Source organism: Leguminivora glycinivorella, chromosome 7 (genome assembly GCF_023078275.1).
Source record: "Leguminivora glycinivorella isolate SPB_JAAS2020 chromosome 7, LegGlyc_1.1, whole genome shotgun sequence".
Lineage (NCBI taxonomy): Eukaryota > Metazoa > Arthropoda > Insecta > Lepidoptera > Tortricidae > Leguminivora > Leguminivora glycinivorella.
In genome coordinates this window covers 22,960,703-22,982,215 of record NC_062977.1, presented here as the reverse complement: position 1 = coordinate 22,982,215, position 21,513 = coordinate 22,960,703, and the positions used below count along the sequence as shown (strand labels likewise).

At 36.4% G+C, this 21,513-nt stretch overlaps 1 protein-coding gene across 5 annotated transcripts in view; it reads right to left on the bottom strand.

The window, feature by feature from the left end:
• The window catches only part of LOC125228395 (integrin alpha-8), a 212,738-nt gene that overhangs the window by 100,670 nt on the left and 90,555 nt on the right, over nt 1–21,513 (bottom strand). For all 5 annotated transcript variants that reach the window (XM_048132947.1, XM_048132949.1, XM_048132948.1 and 2 more), the window contains one exon: nt 204–301. In XM_048132947.1, the coding sequence (XP_047988904.1) occupies nt 204–301 (98 nt within the window). The remainder of the gene's footprint in view (nt 1–203; nt 302–21,513) is intronic.

Here is a 21,513-nt window from a genome sequence, read left to right as displayed (position 1 = left end):
AATATGACAAGTTGGAAAGAGACTTCCGTTTGTAACTTGTAACTTTCAGTTTTGAGAAATGGGCCCCTGGACGCTTAACAAAATATTGCACCGTCCGCAAACAAAATATAAGTTTTGTACCATATTTATCGGCTCCAGATTATTTTCCAAATATGGCTGTATAATGATAACCTACAAAGTAAGAAGAGTAATGCTGTACTCACCACGATGGGTCCATTTTTCCCAGTGCTGCTAAGGGTAGCCCCGAACCACTGGTTTGACTTCTCGTCGATCGGGTTCTGCTGCTTATCCCGTGTATTTCCTGTAGACAAAAATATCACAATATTAAAACTGTGGCATTTTTAATTTGGCTACGGTATAAAAATAAACGACTTTATTAGAAATCGTCGCTCTAGCTCACAACCATACTACTTAATTACACAAAAGAGATGAGTTTTATAGTTTTACTAGCTCTTGCCCGCGGCTTCGCTCGCGTTAGAAAGAGACAAAAAGTAGCCTATGTCACTCTCCATCCCTTCAACTATCTCCACTCAAAAAATCACGTCAACTCGTCGCTCTGTTTTGCCGTGAAAGACGGACAAACAAACAGACACACACACTTTCCCATTTATAATATTAGTATGGATTTAAGTAACCTTATATTTTAGGTAACCTACTCGGTGCTTAAGAATACATGATTGGTCATAAATTTCTTGAACTTAGGTAACAATATTTATAGAAAAAACGGGAATAAGTTAAACATACTACTATACATTATGGTCATCATCATCCTCCTTGTATTATCCCGGCATTTGCCATGGCTCGTGGGAGCCTGGGGTCCGCTGTGACAACTAATCCCAAGATTTGTCATAGGCAACTAGTTATACGAAAGCGACTGCCATCTAACCTTCCAATCCAAAGGGTAACTAATAGGCCTTATTGGAATACTATAAAATATACATTATGGTATGACCCAAATAAGGTAAAAAAGAGTTAAATTCTTCTTCAATAACAGCAAAATCAATATGAAGCTAAAAGAAAAATGGCGGTTATAACTTAATTCGAGAGAAGGATTGAGAGCATTCAGTTTTAACAGAAATGCAAGATGGATGCCCTTTACTGCACGTTGAGGGCGTTTCCATTGGACTGTAAAAAAAAATACAGCAGTATTCTTTTTACTGAGCTTCTCTTTCTGTAAAATGTGAACCGATTTTCATCGAACATGGCTAAGAACACTCACGACTAATTCAGTTTTCAAACAAAAATAAAACGAAATCTAAATCGGTTTATCCGTTCGAAAGCTACAATGCCACAGACAAAGACACATACAGACAGAGAGACACACCCCGTTTTTGCGTCGGGGGTTAAAAAAATAAAAGAAAACACTAAGAAAACATCAATTGTCCCTTAGAAAAATTGAATTTATTTCACATAAATACACATTTTGGGCAATTAGGCAGGTATCTTGGTACTAAAGTTGGCAGTCTCTAAAGAGAGCTGCCTGATGGGGATTTCAACTCGTCGATCGACTAGGAACGTTTGCTAATTAATGTTCCTTGTATGTGGGTAGCTTTTGCACATTGTAATTTTTCCTCAGTCACCCGTTGACCACGAATGCTGTAAAGTGTTCGAAACGTCGGAATGAATTGTTAATTCATTATACGCGATATAATCCGTTTCCATCGTTTTATTTCTTTTAATTAAGAAAAAAATAGACGCCCAAATGATCTACTTCAACTTATACATTCTCAGCATAACTGCCTCCGTACGTGAACTATAATGATAGGTATTAAGCTAAAAAGCCACTAAATAAAGCAGTGATTAATTTACCTCCCTAGTAATTAAAATATGAACCTTTTTCTTAATATCATGCCATGGACACGAACGGGGCGTGTTACCAGTGTCCCCCGTGGCAGATCTCAAAAGTCTTATATAAATATTATCAGCAGTATATTAACTAAGTTAGTGGCAGCGACTGGCCCAAGACCGACCCACGTGGCGTCGTGTTGTCCATGATGGACAATTCAAGCACGACAATGCCTGGTTCTTCTTTTTGAATATTAACGCATGAGGCATCACGAGCAGGCCGCAAATACGGAAGAACGATAGAGATAGCTACCTAAAATAACAATATTATCGTAATCGTATGTGCATTTATTCAATTATTAATTTATTTATTTAATTACTAATTTTTTATTTCTTATTTTGCTGTCTAACTCCAAGAGAGACGAGACGAGTATGACTCCTTTTTAAAAGAATAGACAGAGACATCACACGATCGGGAAGATTGGAAAATGGAGGAGGCCTTTTCCCAGAAGTAGGTTCCCAATAAATAGGATACTGAGACTGCTTACCATCAGATAGATCGTAATGTGACTTGTAAATTATATTATTTTATCAATAAATAAATGAATGAAAGTTTTGGACTCAGACACTTTTTCTCCAGTTTTTTTTTCAACCTTTAAAATACTGGTATTAAAACATTGACCGTGTCCAGATCCTGAGCACAGGGTCGTTATTAATACTAAGTGAAAGCACCCATTACTTTTCATTTTCGACGCGACTCTGACTAATGGAGGCTCTTCGACTTTTGACTTTAATTTCGGAGGCAACATTGTAAACCATAATTTGATTTACGTTGATATTTCGAGAGATAAGTATTCCAGTTATCTGGAGTGGACGCTGATATGAAATTGAATAAATTCGACAGTAATTGCTATTTATGACAAGTGAGAGTGAATTTAAAGTTTTCTGGGCTGATTTTGAAATTTATGATTCATAAGAAACGAACAGCACTTTTAACTTCAAGCTTTGCAAAAGGAAGCAAATTAAGCACTTTCACAAAAAAAAATACGTTTGACCGTTCTACTCTTCTGGTGTTGCAGGTGTCCATGGGCTGCGGTGATTGCATACCCTTAGACTATATATCCTTGATGGCCTGCTACATCATTAAGAGGCTACATAATTAATAAATCGTTCATAAAAAATATCGCAAACGATTACGACGATACAAAGTAGACTACTTAAGCTTTTGACAAATAGTGCGACCACGTCATTTGCATCGCTCGGACAGTCTCATTAGAATATCGTGTATGACGTCGTGGCTAATGACCGGGCCCTTACCCCTGGGCCTGGCCTAATCACGGGCGAGTTAGGCTTTTAAAATGATTGCGGACAGTCGCGTACAACCCTTGATATTACAATGTGCTTAAGGGGTATCATTTGTTTTTAGAAAAGCATTAATTTGGAGAAGTAAGATGTCAGATTTATTAAGGCAGAAAAAAATATGTAAAATGTATCAACTGTCATGAGGTCATATTAACTCCCATTTACAAACTTGTGCATTTTGTGTACACAAAAATAAAACAATTAATTGAATATGTACAATGCAATCCGTTACTATGGGAAAACAGGAACGTCTAGGGTACAACACATGAACATACTCCTATACCTAAGTTTCGTACGTAGCACCAAATAAACACGGAACCATAGCGTTGTCTAAATCTACCTGCATGAATAAATCAATTTTATATACTTAAATTAGTTATGTCAATTCAATTGACAATACTATAACTACTATGTAGATATAAGTAGTTTAGATGACTTCGATTCAATAACATTCTCGTAAGTAGCATTATATTCTAAGTACCTATTTTAAAAGTGGAAAGGTATGTCTCCTTTCTTAACATATACGTAAACGTCAACTCACACCGTTCTCACCGACAGTACTTGTCTAGCCGCTACCGACCACCTTTTTTTTTATCCGGGCTCTAATGGCATCATAATGGTCACAACACTTACCAATTGCTTCTTACTCATGCGTCGAGCATTCTTAAATGCATCCAACCAGTATTTCATACTCTTGAGATTCAGAATGAGTTGCTTTCTTTTTGAACTTAGAACCCTAACTTAATAGAACCAAAATTCAAAATAGATTTTGGAATATGTACAAAAATTTTTTCGCTGGGTGTGGTAAGGTTTAACATGTTTATAATACCAACCTTTATGCTATAGATGTTAAAAGCTATTTTTAAAGGTAAACTTTTGGGATTAATAATACGGTTTTGTAATAAGCCAGATAATTTGTCATTTAAAATCTAAGTAAGCTCTTAGATCTGGCCATAAACACGTGACCGTAAGTTTAAAGTACTACGCGTCATTTTTCACTGACTAATAAAAACACTTATTTTAATATACTTTTGTATTCAGTCTATGTTGACACTCTCTAATATTAGTCATTGTGGTCACATAGTCTTGTAGTAATAAAATAGTTTTGCTTAAAAGCTTTGGTTGACAAATACTATTGTAACATTAATGGTTCCAAATAAGTAAGTAGTTACATTTTTATGACACATTTTACCGCTTACTTTTAAACAAAATCTTAATTTATGCTCCTTTTTAGGGTTCCGTAGTCAACTAGGAACCCTTATAGTTTCGCCATGTCTGTCTGTCCGTCCGTCCGTCCGTCCGCGGATAATCTCAGTAACCGTTAGCACTATAAAGCTGAAATTTGGTACCAATATGTATATCAATCACGCCAAAAAAGTGCAAAAAAAAAATGGAAAAAAATGTTTTATTAGGGTACCCCCCCTACATGTAAAGTGGGGGCTGATATTTTTTTTCATTCCAACCCCAACGTGTGATATATTGTTGGATAGGTATTAAAAAATGAATAAGGGTTTGCTAAGATCGTTTTTTGATAATATTAATATTTTCGGAAATAATCGCTCCTAAAGGAAAAAAAAGTGCGTCCCCCCCCCTCTAACATTTGAACCATATGTTTAAAAAATATGAAAAAAATCACAAAAGTAGAACTTTATAAATAATTTCTAGGAAAATTGTTTTGAACTCGATAGGTTCAGTGGTTTTTGAGAAAAATACGGAAAACTACGGAACCCTACACTGAGCGTGGCCCGACACGCACTTGGCCGGTTTTAAATGAATTTCTCAATGTAACTTTTAAGAAAGCATCAGTGTCATCGTTAAATCAATAAAATAAATCGATAAAGAAGCGGCAAAGTAAAAATGCAGTTATCTTCTTCGAAAATCAGTTTCATAAAAAGATAACCCTTTGATACTACAATAAATATTTCAGCACCTCTTTTAGAGAACTCTCCCCGATAAAGTTAAACCAATTTAAACAATTTAAGTCAATCGATAAGACACTTTATTTTATATGTAAAAAGGATGTTAAAAATGCAGAGATAAGTTGGTTATTGTGCTATGTAATTAAAGAGCGTCGAATTCTGCAACGCCCTGTGTTTGTTTAAAAAAGTAATGGCATCAAAAACGATATTATCTCTTACAGTTAATGGTTCGCCTTATACGACGTGGCTTGTAATTATGGTAGTCAAGCCAAAATGTTGAAGAAGAATATTTTGGGACGGTATTTAAAATGTCCTGAATTTTTGGAACAGTGTGGTGAACCTAACCATATTTTATTTTATAGTGACCAAATTTTTTTAATTTTAATTTATTTATTTATTTCAAGCATCATGGCTCATACGGTAATATACGAATACAGTTGATAATAACAAAAAAAAATTAATAAAATAATTTAAAATATGTGAAACATGCCAAAACTAAGATTAAATGTAAATACAAATGAGGAAGAAAAAAGAGTTAGAGTTTACGGAAATATTTGAAACATCATTAGAAAACTACGAATAAAATCACATTTTCTATGTATATTTTCGAAGACAAGACTGATACGATCTTTAAACCTTCAAGAAAAGAGCGATGACCCGTTTTTAAGGCCGGCAACGCACCTCCAACGCTTCTGTTGTTTCGGATGTCCATGGGCGGCAGTGATCGCTTACCATCAGATGACCTGTCTGCTCGTTTGCCTCCTCGCATAAAAATATGTCACGAAACTCATCAATTTGCCGTACAATATATTTGATATTTATATAGATAGATAAATAAATAAATATTATAGGACATTGTTACACAGATTGACTGAGGCCCACGGTAAGCTCAAGAAGGCTTGTGTTGTGGGTACTCAGACAACGATATATATAATATATAAATACTTATATACATAGAAAACATCCATGACTCAGGAACAAATATCTGTGCTCATCGCACAAATAAATGCCCAAAGTTTCAAACTTAAAGCGAGCGATACCGCGGGCAAAAGCTAGTATTTTTATATTCTCTTAAAATACTTAAAATTCTCCGCACGTAACATCAGTTTACCCAACGTCCAGAAATCACAGATCACAGGCCATCAATGTTGATTGACGGCCCTGTATGAAGACATAAATTTTACAACATAAAAAAAAGTACAAAAAAGTCAAATCATATTTTTAGTACAGATGGTGTTTTTTTACGAGAAGTGGTTCATTATATGTCAGGTCGAAACTTCGGAGGTCCATCTGTACTGAAAAACATCGTTCGATACACGTGCGAAAAGGAAATTCGTAACTCGTGTCGATTTAAAACACTCCCTTCGGTCGTGTTTTAATTTATCGCCACTCATTTCGAACTTCCTTTTTTTCGCACTTGTATCGAAATGTACTATTTTACACGTAGGTATATTATACCGAAAAGAGCTTAAAATTGTCCTTAAGGAAATAATCATTCAACTATCACAGAATAAGAAATCACCGGTCATGCTGTATACAATATCAATACTAATATTATAAATGGCAAAATGTGTGTGTCAGTTTGTTTGTCCGTCTTTCAAAGCAAAACGGAGCGACGAATTAACATGATTTTTTAGGTGGAGATAGTCGAAGGGATGGATGTCATCGTAATCCTTTGTGCATTTGGCTACGCACCCAGTTTACCCGCCAACGGAAACCAGCGGCCATCAATGTAGATTGACGGCCGCATGAAGACATAAGCTTTGACAGCTAACTGTTACGGCCCATAATTAACCGGACGATCACTAATGTGATTGGCCGACTACCGTATTTGGCCGGGCTATTATTCCGGGTGATTCTACGAAGTGGCCAATCATATCTGGTATTCCTTTAGGTTTTGTGAGAAAGTAGGTATTGGAGGAAATATTTTTGAAGGAGAACATTTTCATCTATTAGTATTTTGAAGAAACTTTATTATTTAATTATGGAATTGATCAGTTACTCGTAGTTTTTTGTTAAGCTATCTCTAACTGTCTAGAAATGTAAATATGTATAATTGATGCATTAAGACGATACGTAGGGGTCAATTCTCCATAGTATACAAACGCTCTCGACTATTTCCTCCCTGGTTTTTGAAGATAGAGCAATGATTTTTTCAACACAGATTGTTATTATTTTTATTTGTGTCGGACCGTTTTGATTTTTTTGATATTCTGCTTTTTAAAGACTCCAGAGCCAATCAAAAATTTCCAAAAACGGCCTTTTTCATTGTGGCGCAAAAAAAGGTGTGATACTCAAGATTGGTAACAATTATCCAAAAAAGCTAAACGGTCCGACATATACTACTTCATTGTTATTCAGATTCTCAAACTTCGTTCCGATTGATTAAGTTTTGAAGGAGGAAAGAGTCGAGAGCGGAACCTCGATTTTAAAGATTTTATGGAAATATCTTTTGACTGAGTTGTTCTTAATGGACATGTTTTTTTCGATAAATCTAGTTAATAACACTTGTATATTTAACTAAAATTCCCAAGTTGAAAGGGGGGTTCCTGTCCATTTTAGCATTTTCGCTACCGTATCCTCTCTTGCACCAACCATTTAACTCAGGGTTAGTGGGCTGTCAACTGTCAAATTCCATATAAAATGGTGGGATAACCTCGGGTTAATCGTTGGTGCAAGGGGCCCTAAAAGATACATAACACAAGTTAGGTACTTTAAAATAGAGCTGTGTCAGACAATATGTCTAAGGTATACTGCGATACAATGCCGATCTGTCAAGTCAAATTCATACGTTTTCAGTTGAAGCAATATTTATTTAAGTATAAATAAAATAAAATAAAAACAAATGAATAAAGGGTTTTTTTTAAGTATACTTATATTTATTTAATTATACTTATAAAATATTTATTTACACTTTATTTCACAGTAAAAATTTTACAAAAGGCGTAATGCCAGAAGGCATTCTCTACATCCCCACCAACCTTTGGGTCAAACAGAGATCAATTACCTTTAACTGACAAATCGGTCTCGTATCGCTGAGACTTTAATCTGATAAATGTTTATTTGGTTGGTCTTTATACTTTTTATCACGTTTATTAAAAAGTGTGTAGAAATACCCCTTGGATGGGTAACAAGAGAAGATTGAAGTGATTATTTCATGTTGATTTTTTCTTTTTTTCTTCGAGCGCCGAAAGACGTATTGATGCTTTTAAGATAATGAAATCAGTACTGCCTTTGTATGGGATGTAATATTTTTATCGGCCCATGTATCATGTGTTTTTTTTTGCGTTGCATATATAGATACAGATTGAATATCTGTATATTCAACGCAAAAAAAAAACACATGACACATGGGCCGATAAAAATATTACATCCCATACAAAGGCAGTACTGATTTCATTATCTTCTTCTGCTAAGCCTCCTGTCTCTTAGCTTCTGTAAGCACAGTTATTTACTTAAATAGCGGAAGGGAAGAATTTACAAAGTAGATGAGTAAGTAAATACAGGAGTTCTGTAATAAATAAAACAACTATTTCTCTGTACGGCATTCTCCGACCTCACACACCTGGTGCCATCTTGACAGCAACTGCGTGTTGCCAGTACACCGCCTGTATGTATAAAATGATATACTCCTAAAAATAAGTGTACCTAATTTGGAGTATGTACCTACTCGTAATGGTACAGATGTAGTGCAAAAAGATTTGCCTTCGTGTTGTTACGGAAACGTACGAATGTGTCAGCTATTTCAGAGAGTGAGTACGGGATTCTTCAAAAAAGGAGTGTACAAGTTTCTAATGGGTCGGCAACGCCCCTTGATTTGCAGGCGTCCATAGGTTACGGTAACCGCTTTCCATCAGGCGGGTCGTATACCTGTTTGCCACCGACGTGGTATTAAAAAAAAGTGAATCTTATCTCAGTACAAGATGTACTGACGTTGATTGAACTAGCATCATGACAAATTCTGTCGCCCACGGAAACCTGCAACTCCCAGAGAGGTTACAAGTGCGTTGACGACCGCTCAGATGGAGCTATGCTTTTTCTTGAAGGGTTGAATTGAATTGGTTAGGTAAATAACGTGGTACAGTAACAGTAACAGTACACAAACATACATAAACTTACACCTGTATTTCCAAAAGGTGTTGGCAGAGCTCATGAAACTTTACTGAGTTCCGGTACCACATTTAACATTGACGGATTACAAGGCTATCGCCTACAATTACTGGTTCAGGTATTATTATTTATCGTATGGCTTACAGGTTGTTCTCTACTTAAATTAAAAAAAAACTAGACTTAAGATATTCAACACCTTCCCTCCATGATACCTTCTTTAAAAATATCCTAGAAGGAAAGGTGAAAGGAAGAAGAGGGCGCGGAAGACCCAGGAGGAGTTTTGTTGACCAGCTCAAGGAGAAGGCCGGTGTCATGTCGTATCAAGAACTAAAGAGGAAAGCGGAGAATAGGGAAATGGCGCATACTCCACCGACAAGAGCTACATTAGCTCTTAAATAAGAAGAAGATATTCAACGGCATTTGTCGAAAGTGTATTAAGATCAGCCCTTGTTCCGCTAAACTTGGTGATGGGGCACTCGAAGACTATATGGTGCACCGTCTGATCTGGGTGGCCGTACTGGCACTCCGCAGACTCGCGCCATCCCTATCTGCACCACAGATATAGTAGTAGTAGTAGTAGTATAGTATATCTCCCGGCCGAATCCGACCATGGTGAATGTTTTCAACTCCTTTGTTGAGTACGTTGATGTGTGATGTGGCTCACGAAGCCGATTGTATTTGCGAAAACCTGTGCACACTACGGGCATGACAGCACACCGTTAGGTATAGTATAAAAAGAGTAGAACATGTTTATAAAGAAGACAAAAGCGGCTCATCTACCCCACGGGTGTCTCATCCGGTGTTTTCCCCTCCAATAAAACAATAAAATAAACGTTGTAATAGTCTAATATGGTCAATGGCGTCTATACTCATTATTTATAGCACGCGCAGCGACGCGTGAAAACAGTAAATGTGAAACAAATGACAATCAACAGTCGCCACCAGATTCCCTTTCTCTATCACACATTGGTAGGCTTGGTATTGGGCAGAGTCCTGTCTCTTTTGTGCCTTTGCCTCTTTTCTATTTGTTTCATTAGTACAGTCAGCCAAAAAAGCGGTTTACCGCTTTTCGACCTTTGTGTTTGAAATAGTCGAAAAGTGGTAAACCACTTTCTTGGCTGACTATACGTAGATTATTCATTATAGATCATATCGATATACACGCATATTATTATATCCGGTCGTGTCATTTCCGATGACGTGCAGATTTATCAAATCTAACCTTAAATAATATCACAATACGGTCCAAAGCATGGGTCTTCGTGAATGACACGATCTATAACTATACTATACAACAGTACCATCAATCAGTGCATCACTGGTAAGGAAGTTATAATTCGGTTTTAATACTTATTAATTATGATAAGACTTTAAAGGGCACAGTAGTGCGCCCGCCAAGTCTGAAAATCAAGGACAGTCTTTTCGACGAAGCCATTCACGAATGTAAATATTATAAAGTTATAAAGCCAATTTTTTTTTAATACAAACGGGATATAATTATTCTTGTACCAAAGTACCTAGCTAAAAGCTTATCTGTATCGACTATTCTATCAATAATTCTGTAAATCATGAAACTATGTCTCGACACTTTTTTCTTTATCTCCTTTACCGGGGCACATCTTTTTTTAATGTAGGTACTGTACACTGTTCTCAAGTAACGCTTAACACTTTCTTCAGTCCGTTAAATATTAGGTTTCCATCACCGACGCTGTCAAATATGCTGTCAAATTGACGCCGTCACGCGTCACACTCTATGCGGGTAACGGTTGGCTGCCTCATTGTCATTTCGAAAATGTTGATTCAAGTGTCTATTTTACATTTGTATTTACAAATATATGGAATCGAATAATTTCAAAGAAATAGTTTGTGTTCGAATTCGAATAATATAATATATAATATAGTTCAAAAACTAAAAAACGGTGATAAAAGAATTAAGAATAAAAGAATGAGAATTATAATTTATTTGCTAAAATTGCACAGGTTACGGGTTTTTTCAAGTGCCAACAGTTTATTTATGTAGAAAAAGTGAATCGAAACTTTTATCACGGATGGAAGTAATATTTATATTTAGGTACTTAATATGACTTTTCATGCCATCTGTCATCCTAAAACGTTTTTATTAGGGTTATATCCAAAATGCCAAACGTGGATGCTCTATAGTTTTGCCGTCCGTTTGTTGCCTATCTATCCATTGACGTAACATTTATTGAGGTTAAATGATGTGCTTTAAAATGCCCCCATACACAAATTTTATGAGTTTTGCGAGCAATGACGATTTTTTCCGCATATCACAAATCCTACAAATTAAAAAATTACAATATTTCCATTTAAATGCAGATGAAGGTACTGATTGAAATGTCACGGCCATAGGTCACGTCACGGCGGGGTGCCCGCGCCCGAATTATACTAAACACGTTTGTATTATTGTATGCATAATATTATGTTTAATCTAATAATTATGTGTATTATTAATATAATAATATGTCATGTTAATACACCATATGGCTAGTAATATGTTTTAAACAAAATTTAAATTAGCTTCCCGCATGCTTAGGAGGAGATCTGCTCCATATTGTTTTAAGTTTAACATGTATTTGTTATGACTAATATACGAATGTCAATTTTTTTACAGGCGCATACGAAATGATTGTATGTTAATTGGTGTAAAACTCACAAAAAATAGTATGTGACTCGTAGACTGTAGAAAGGTTATGGTGAATAAAAAAATTACAGAAACTTAAAAATACATTAAAACCTTTTCATATAGCTTTTAATTTACAGTGAAATAACTCCCTCACAATACAGATAAATAGCTGTCATGTTAACAAACCGTAGCAGCTGCTAGAAATCTGATTAATTACCAAATTAAATCCCTACTAATGACCGGAGCAACGCTATTACTCAAGTTAATTATAAAATAGTCATCCTTCCCCATTCCATTCCCCATCGTAACTATATGGTATAACACAATAAATACGTATAATAACATGATACCCTTTCTATTGAAATATGTCACTAGATTGAATCCCGCAAGACTGTATTTTAAATGTAAGTAAGTATGTTATGTAGTTTGTAAATATGGCTAGGTTTAAAGTTACTTCAGTAAATGTACATATACATTTACTATAGTAACTTCTAAAAAAGTTGTAAAGTAGAAATTTAATTAATTCTTTCCTAATTATCATAGTCATATCTCAAGTTATTTACCTAAATCAATACATTTATAATTTTACTCCGTGAAACTTCGTCTACCTCCATAAAGAGGTGTACGTAACTACAGAGTGACAGACACAATTATTAGAGAAATCATTTCCACACTTTTTTAAAGTCATGGAACATTATTTTATGAATAGCTGGAACTTGGCGCGACCTCTGCCGTGTCCCCATATTTTGATTAAATCAACAAGCCACTGATGTTCCTCCTTGGGCAATCAGTTTCAAGTACACTCAGCCACATTTACTCGCTAATTGGCCGACGACAATATCATCCTCATCGTTCTATTTGTCTGCCACTTCACACGTACAAACATACACATATAACCCCGTCATTCAATAAACGTACGAGAAATGCTGTCTATCCTATATAGCCTGATTTAGACGGCGTGCGATCTCGCATGCGATTTTATTTACATTGCGGGCTGTTGAGATTACATACAATTTTGCACAGCCATCAAATACAGCAATGTAATCAAACTCGTATGCGAGTTCTAGTACCTTCTAAATGGGCCCGAATACTATACTTTTTACTTTACCGCAATCTTGGTATAGTATAATGATATAATCATTATCATTACCCAAATAGGATGTTTGTTCATAAATATGCCTCAGGTACATTCCTAACGAAACTTCTTGACTTGGCGACACCACTGCTGTGCCAACACATTTCGAGCGCGATACTGTACTAGTTTAAGTATAACTATAGTGGTTAAGGTAAACCGCATTAATAACTACAAATTATACTTCAAAAGTGGTCTGCCAATTGAAAGTATTTGTTATTTAATAATCGATTATGCGGTTTAGGTATGTATTTCAATATAGAGGTATAAGAGTATTATTATATTTAACTACTAAATATTTATGTCTGAAAGGGCCACTTGCACCATCCGCTTAACTCAAGGTTAGTGGGCTGTCAACTGTCAAATTCCATATAAAATGGTGGGTTAACCTCGGGCTAACCCTTTTTCGGTGGTGCAAATGACCCTTGGCCTATCAACCCTATCAAGAGTACTGAAGTGATTACGTGTAGATTCCTCGCTTTTGTGGATTTTATGTTTCCTATTTTAAAATAAATCTGCCATCTACATTCGTCAGTCCAAAAAATGTCCGTCACGTTCAAGTTTGCGTATTAAGTAATTTGATATTATCAACTAAAATCAAACAGACGAGTCGTCAACACGCGCTTGTATTTGGCTTCCGGTCGACTAAGTAAGTACTTCAATATGAGAACTGGGAAATTAGTAGGTAAGTATTTTGTTTGGTTTGTGAGGAAACCATATTGTAAAGCTTAAATTACTTAGCCACTGTATATTTATATACTAGGTATGTAACAAAAGTGAAAAAAAAAACATTACTTATATGTGCCCTCAGTGTTGAATTGATGTCAAAAACAGACATACAAACGGGCACTTTCGCGAGAACAATCACAAAAAAAAAATGTTTTCTAAGGTAGGTAAATTTTATGTTTTTCCTACTCAGAATCACGAGCCAATCTAGGAATAAAAACAAGAGACAAAAAAATGGTCCCAAAATTTTCTATTATTTTGCATACTTTCCACTTTGTAACCGCTGTACAAAGTGTTTGAAAAATAGTAACAAAGTGGAAAAATTAAATTTGGGACGCTTTTTTCCGCCTAGTAGGATGGAAAGGGCTCGTGATTCTGAGTAGGAAAAACATAAAAATTACCTATTTTAGAAAAAAAAGTTTTTGAGTCTTTTTTCGCGAAAATGCCCAAACACTGTAGGTAGTTATGACAGTATGAAAGTAATACATATGTTGTTGTTAGCATAAAATCTGTCTCTTCACTTTAACCTTTAAGACAAAAATATATATGACTCCAATGTCTCCATATCAAAACACAATAAGTAAATACATGTGCCGTACGTCACGAAAATATATCTTACATCTTTGCTAATGCTATGAGTAATAATTTAGCGTTCAAACGTGACTCACTACTCACCATGCCGACTGTTCGACTCACCTCAGGGGCTAGTGGCTACCATGACTTTTAAACACGTTACTCGATACAGAAAAGGACATTCAATTTTACAAGGCTAATACAATAATAAGGGCAACGGATAATATCGTTATCGTAGCGAGCTCTCTCTCTATAGCTCTTTCGTATTGGCGCGACGCGACAGAGCAAAACAGCATTTCGATAGGCGTCTAGCGTCAACGATTGTCAATTGGGCCAGGCCGGTAAGTCACCATAAAGCTAGGTTTACACGGGCTTAGTATTTGTCATTAGTATTAGCGATTAGGGGCTTGTCATCAAAGTGACAAGTGGCAAGTAGCCGTCTACACGTGGGTATTAGAGAATAGTGTTAATTACATAATATTGCCATGGTAATGGAAATAAACTAATCACTGCAGTTGTTGAACTTCACTTTTCAGTAATATTAGCACCACTTGTAAAGTGGCAAGTATTAGTAATTTTTACCGGGGCGATAGATACCTATCGCTTAAATGGAACCGACTTCTATTCACTTGCACTCGCAATTGCACTAATACTAAGCACTTGTACAATGTGTTTACACGCATGTGACAAGTGTTAGTGACACGCACTAAGCATGAACTACTAAGCCCGTGTAAACCCAGTAGATGCGTCGGTATGCAGGGTTATTTTCAGAGTTCCGTCCTTATAGGAAACGGTGACTATCTGTCTTTCATTCCAGCTTCATTCCTGCGGGACATGCAGGAATTTGAACTTCTCATTTGATCTAAATCTGTTCCTCCTGAACTTATGAAGTAATACAAAAAAAACCTAAATCGTAACCGACTAGTTTGCTCTTTCCACTACATACCTACGACTAAGAAAATGCTTTAGTTTAACTTTTGATTTCTTAGATTACTTGGCAACACTTATTCACTTTTAAAATAAAACCTCTAGTTTTTTTTAATCTGTGCACTGCGCATTGGTACTGCGGCATCTTGCAAGATTTAGCCGAGGGTCGTATCTATATCCGCAGCGAAAACCCTCTAGTGACTAGACATCCCGAATGTATGCGACTTTTCCACAATTGAAAAGCCAAGCAATCCGATTTGAAGAAGTCGTTCTAAAAATTTTAATTTTGATACATTTTCAAAATCCCGTTGAAAAAACTTGAAAAGTTCGGTAACTTTACTCATAAGTCAAACGTCAAAATAACTCACTTCATCAGCAATCACCAAAAATAAGCCAATTTCGACTTCCTCCATCGAATTTACCGAACTTCTTTAATTAAAACAGACACGTGACCGACCAATCAATCAATCGAGGATGGCCGCTATTATCCACAAGTGGGTACGGGTGATGACCAATAATAGTAAAGACTTTCAATCACCATGGAAAGTTTTCCTTCTTTGACTTTGAATCTGTCATTTTGTATCGGTCGAAGGAGAGTGGCGCTGTTTGTCACAAACATGCGCTATAGCTATTTACGGAATGTCCTACAGTGCTGCACCTGACAATATAAGGAATATATGTACATATATGAATTGCAAGAAGAAATAGCGCTTTAATCATCTCAGAATATTGGTACAGTGCTCGAGCTTTGGTTTTGCCAAAGTGCGGGTACTTTATTCAAGTTGAACTTACACAAATACATATGTACAAAACAGTTTAAATATGGTAAGTCTATTCTAAAATTGTCTATTACGAGTATAACGGTCTCCCCTTGTCGCTTTACCTTAAGGACGAGACTTGCTTGGACATATGGGGTAATTTGTCCTTGGGACCGACAAAAATATCGTCACTACTTTAAAAAAATCTCGTATCTCTTGCTTCTCCTCTAAGTTAAAACGCAGTAAGTCTATATGCATTCCATACTGTAAGCATCCGATACCATTGTCGATAAATGGCCTTAAATCTGGCAGCCATGCTTGTGCACTTGGCTTAAGAATTGCTATATTATTTTTGGTTTATGTTCTTTTTTGTCTATGGTCTCTCTCTCGATATTTTTATGCAACTCAAGTTTGTAGCGTTGAGGAAAAACTGAGCTGTAAAATTACTTTCTTTTGGTTAAACCATAATACAAGTGTTATAAAACATAGTTGTTTCATTAATACATACTTACTACAATTTTCTTTTCATTGACAGAAGAAGATACAAGTTTTTTTCAAAGTAGTGACGATATGTTATTGGATGAAGATGTTTTAATTACAATACCTACCTCCAATCCCTATTATTTCTGGTCTCTGTATATTGTCCCATCCCGGCCGTGGCACACTTCCCACTGATTGACTGATGGTTGTTTATGGTTAGGATCTATTTACATGCGTCTGATTTGGTTAAATAGGTTTTGATTGGTTGAAAATGATTTGTAAGTCTCTTGTTGACGTTGATGAAATTGTTCCTATAAAAACTAACTTTTCTTTTCTCTGTTTAGGACATTAATGTGATTTATGTGTGTACATATACAATGATGCATGTTTATCCGTGTGTCGGCGCCACATGAGCCCATAATTTTCGCGCGCCCAATCGACAGCTGCCTAAACAAATGCGCACTGACCGCAGGTCAACGACCCGGGAATCGAAATAAATGACGCGCGCGCATCAAAGGCGGCGATAGGATCGCCATCAAACGAGGACGGAAAGTTATGGTTAGCTGATGAAATATAAATAAAATTAATTTAACGCATTGAGCGATTTCTAAACAGTTAAAAATGCCATCTTATTACATACACATATGAACAATACATTACCTTTTTTTAGCAGATACCTACTGTTTAATACAACATGGTATCACTTCGACTTTTACACAGACTTTCGTGGCATTTAGAAAATAGGAAAATCAGTAATATAGTTTTATCATAAACAAAGTTAATCTTATTAGTAACTGTACACAATGAATTTTCTTTGTTTTACTCTGTTACGAGTATAAAGAGAAATTAACACTGTACAATAGTCAATAATACATCAGTTATTGTACATGAACCAAATTTGATAACTATCAATTTTGCCATATTTTTGCGTTCAGGAAGAGTATGCATCCAAACATGACAGAACATGGCATAGATGACAGACAGGATGGCCGAAACACGTCCGCCAAAAACCAGAATCATAGTCAACTTACAAGATTCGTTTCATTGATTTACTTTGTAGAACGGAGCGAGGCGCTAATGTCGCGCACACCCTGTATTATTAATATGCTTAGATCGTGTGACTGCTTCAATTGATTAGCATTCCTATGAATATACCTACAGCGGAATCTACATAAGGACATAGGTACCAATCACAAAGGGAAACGTCAAAAACTTTGGATGTGTCGCAAGTAAAATACATTTGCACCCGAGTGTAACACAAAACTTTTCCCCTCACTATAGCGAGGAAACTATAACGCAAAAAATGCGTTTATCGCTACTTCCAGTAGTTCCACAGATGGTAAATCATCTTTATTACTAGATTCAACTACTTTTATCAATTTTAAAGCAGTTAATTTGACTTTATTCAAGGTCAAATTACCCACTACTGGATAAAATGCGTTTTTACCCTCTGGTATTAAAGGACAAAACACGTGTGTCCGAGCTAGTCAGGGGAAAATTATAATACTTTTATTCAATGTTTGAAAAAATTAACTCTTCTAAGCTTTCCAAAAATACAGTCTGCAGTATTATTCAAGAAATATAGCAGACAGACATTATTCCTGCATTGCTGTCGTAAATATTAAAAACCTTAGGCAGCGTCACTTAAGCGTCGCGTGTCTCGGGGCGCGCAACGGACGTCTCCGCCACGCCGCCTGAATGTAATTCAAAAAACGTCTCCTCAGTACATTTTGTATAGGAAGGACGTACGACGCGCCCCAGGTGGCGTGGCGGCGGCGTGGCGCGGACGTCCGTTGCGCGCCTCAGGACATGCGTCTCTTATGTGTGGCCGGTCCCTTAGAAGGGTCAGCTGAACATAATATTTTTTTACCAACCTACGGACTTAATCAACAGTACGTACTTATACATCGGAGCGATCGGTTTTCTCGCAAAATAAATATCTGAACTTCATTTCTCTTATCAAAGTGTCAGAGTACTTGTTCAGACATTTTTGAACTAAGTATGTGTTTCCATAATATCTGTTGCCTAATCTACTGCCTGTACGTACGCGGCATAGGTACTCTCTTGAGCAATAAAATAGTAAGTACTAAAACACATTGAATTCCTAATCAAACTAGTTCTGACACAATATGCAGATACTCAATTTAATTCCAACTGCATATTTATAGTTTTACATCTAGAACCAACCAGCTATATGTTAACTTAAAATGAACAAAAATAGGTCACTAAGTTAAAGAGATACCAGCTAAGTGACCGTTTTTCATTGCAATTGAGTGTTTGATACTTTTGATAGATATTTTATGGATTTCTTCGGAATGCTTAGCTTCCGATTAACGATATTCACGTCAGTAACGAGGTAACGACATCGACAGTAATACGAGTTTCATTAAATTACCCATTTTTATGTTAAATCGAGCATTAGGAAAGATGAGCTACTGTTGGTTTTATATATTGAATCGTTTGAAAAGGTACTTTCGCCGCTAGAAAGCGTTGAATGTGTTAACTTAGTTGTTCCGTGGGATATAGATAGATATTTAATATAGTTATTTTTTTTTTATTTCTTATCGGTTTGACGACCGGTCTGGCGCAGTCGGTAGTGACCCTGCCTGCTACGCCGCGGTCCCGGGTTCGAATCCCGGTAAGGGCATTTATTTGTGTGATGAGCACAGATATTTGTTCCTGAGTCATGGATGTTTTCTATGTATATAAGTATTTATATATTATATACATCGTTGTCTGAGTACGGGTACAACACAAGCCTTGAGCTTACTGTGGGCCTCAGTCAATCTGTGTAAGAATGTCCTATAATAAAAAAAAATCCATAATAGTCCATACTAATCCATACTTAATATTATAAATGGGAAAGTGTGTGTGTCTGTTTGTCCGTCTTTCACGGCAAAACGGAGCGATGAATTGACGTGATTTTTTAAGTGGAGATAGTTGAAGGGACGGAGAGTGACATAGGCTACTTCTAACCCCCCACTTCCCTAAAATGGGGAGTGGAAGCTTGTTTGGAACATTCCGCAATTTTCGAACTTAACGCGAGCGAAGCCGCGGGCAAAAGCTAGTTGACAATAAATTAAAAAAAAAAATTGGTCGGTACCATACTTACCAAATCGCGTTATACTATTGTAACCATCGTATTTTGAACACGGAGATTCCTGATAAGTTTATTTTTGTACCCGTAGTATCTCTTACCTGAAACAATTATAAAAACAACATTAGATGTGTAATAATGTGGAATATAATAAATGAAAATATTTAGTTTAAGTATTCTCTGACCCCAAAGTAATTAGTATGACAATATAAACAACCTAAAAAAATTAAAATTCGTTTCTTATCACGCAGAAACGTCTGCGAGCGATATTACGTATTTTTAAATGAAAGGAAAAATGGAAAAAATTCACACCCCCGGCAGGACTCGGTTGAGAATTGAGGGAAGGCATGGATAAATTCGCACACATCCAGCAGGCCTCCGTGGCGCAGTTGGAAGCGGAATGGCCCCGGCAAGGCCAGAGGTCGCAGGTTCAAGTCATGCCGAAGGTGTGAATTTTTCCATTTTTCCTTTAATTTAAAAATATGAAATGAAAATTCGTTAATTGTCGCAATAATATTGCCATGTAGAGCCCAAACAGCGGAACATTTTAATATTTAAGTACCCTGGGCGATCGAGCTTCGCTCGGAGTTCTATTTTATTATCTTTAAAGAAAAACGCATGAAAACTTGAAAATTCGCGTTTCACAGGACTAAGACCCCCGCATAATAATTTTCAGCAAAATCGTGAGAGGACTATTTCCGAGATCGCCGGCAGGTAGGTAGGTATTAGGTACCTTCGATACAATGGGCACTACCCTATTCATACTTGCAGACGATACAGGAGGGGTCAAATCTCCATACAAACGCTCTCGACTATTTCCTCCCTGGTTTTTGAAGATAGAACAATGATTTTGTTCAACACAGATTATTATTATTTTTATCTGTGTCGGACCGTTTAGATTTTTTTGATATTCTTATTTTTAAAGACGCTAGAGCCCATCAAAAATTTCCAAAAACGGCCTTATTGGTTATGGCGCAAAAAGGTGTGGTATTCAAAATTAGCCAAAAAACTAAACGGTCCAACACAGATTATTCCATTGTTATTCAGATTCTCAAACTTCGTTACGTTTTGAATGAGGAGTCGAGAGCGGAACCTCGATTTTAAAGATTTTTCGCAAACTTTAAATGAGTTGTTCTGAATGGACAATTTTTTTTCATTATATCTTAGTTAATAACACTAGCATATTTAACTAAAATTCCCAAATGGAAAGGGAGCCCCCCCCCCCCCCCCCCCCCATTTTTTGCTCCTGTAGCGTCTTAAGACCGATATTCGGTAGCGTACCTTCTAAGTACATTGTGACATACTGCACAAATGAAATCGGCTGAGTCGTCAGCCAGTCGGTATGCCCTGATTGTGGCCGTAACCAGATATGGCCATTGTAAACCTGCCCACTCGGCAAACCGCGACCTACTAGCAATATTATTAAACAATGCATTATTATACTGAGTTGCATATGAGCAAAAGTAATCGACAGTAGAGAATTCAAAAAACAGAAACATCTAAGTAACATATATTACTTACTCCTATTTCATAAATCATAGTACCTACCTACTACCTATTGACAAGGTGTATGGAGGAGTGGCACTGATCGTCGCAAATACACATAATCTTATGGAATTAATTTGACACCATAAAATGTATCATTGTAATGCCCACAAAATGAGGGCAGCACAAGTCGTGCGCTTGGGTAATAGCACAGCTGTAAGCGCGTAGACATTATTAAAACCTAGTGCCTTGATGGATCTGACCTAGTGCCTCACAACAATCTCAAAAAAGGGTACCAGAAAACCGGCTGCGTACCTAGGTACTAAAGGTGTTCCAGCTTCGATCGCGCCACTACGAGCACTTTCAACTTGTGACTGCCGATATCACTTTTAATACTCAATTTTATTCCTATCGTACCTACAATATAACAATTCTTGTTATTAATGTTACCAAAGTATAATAAGAGAAATTCTCAACCTAGTAAACTTAACCCTCATTTACATACATCTATAATT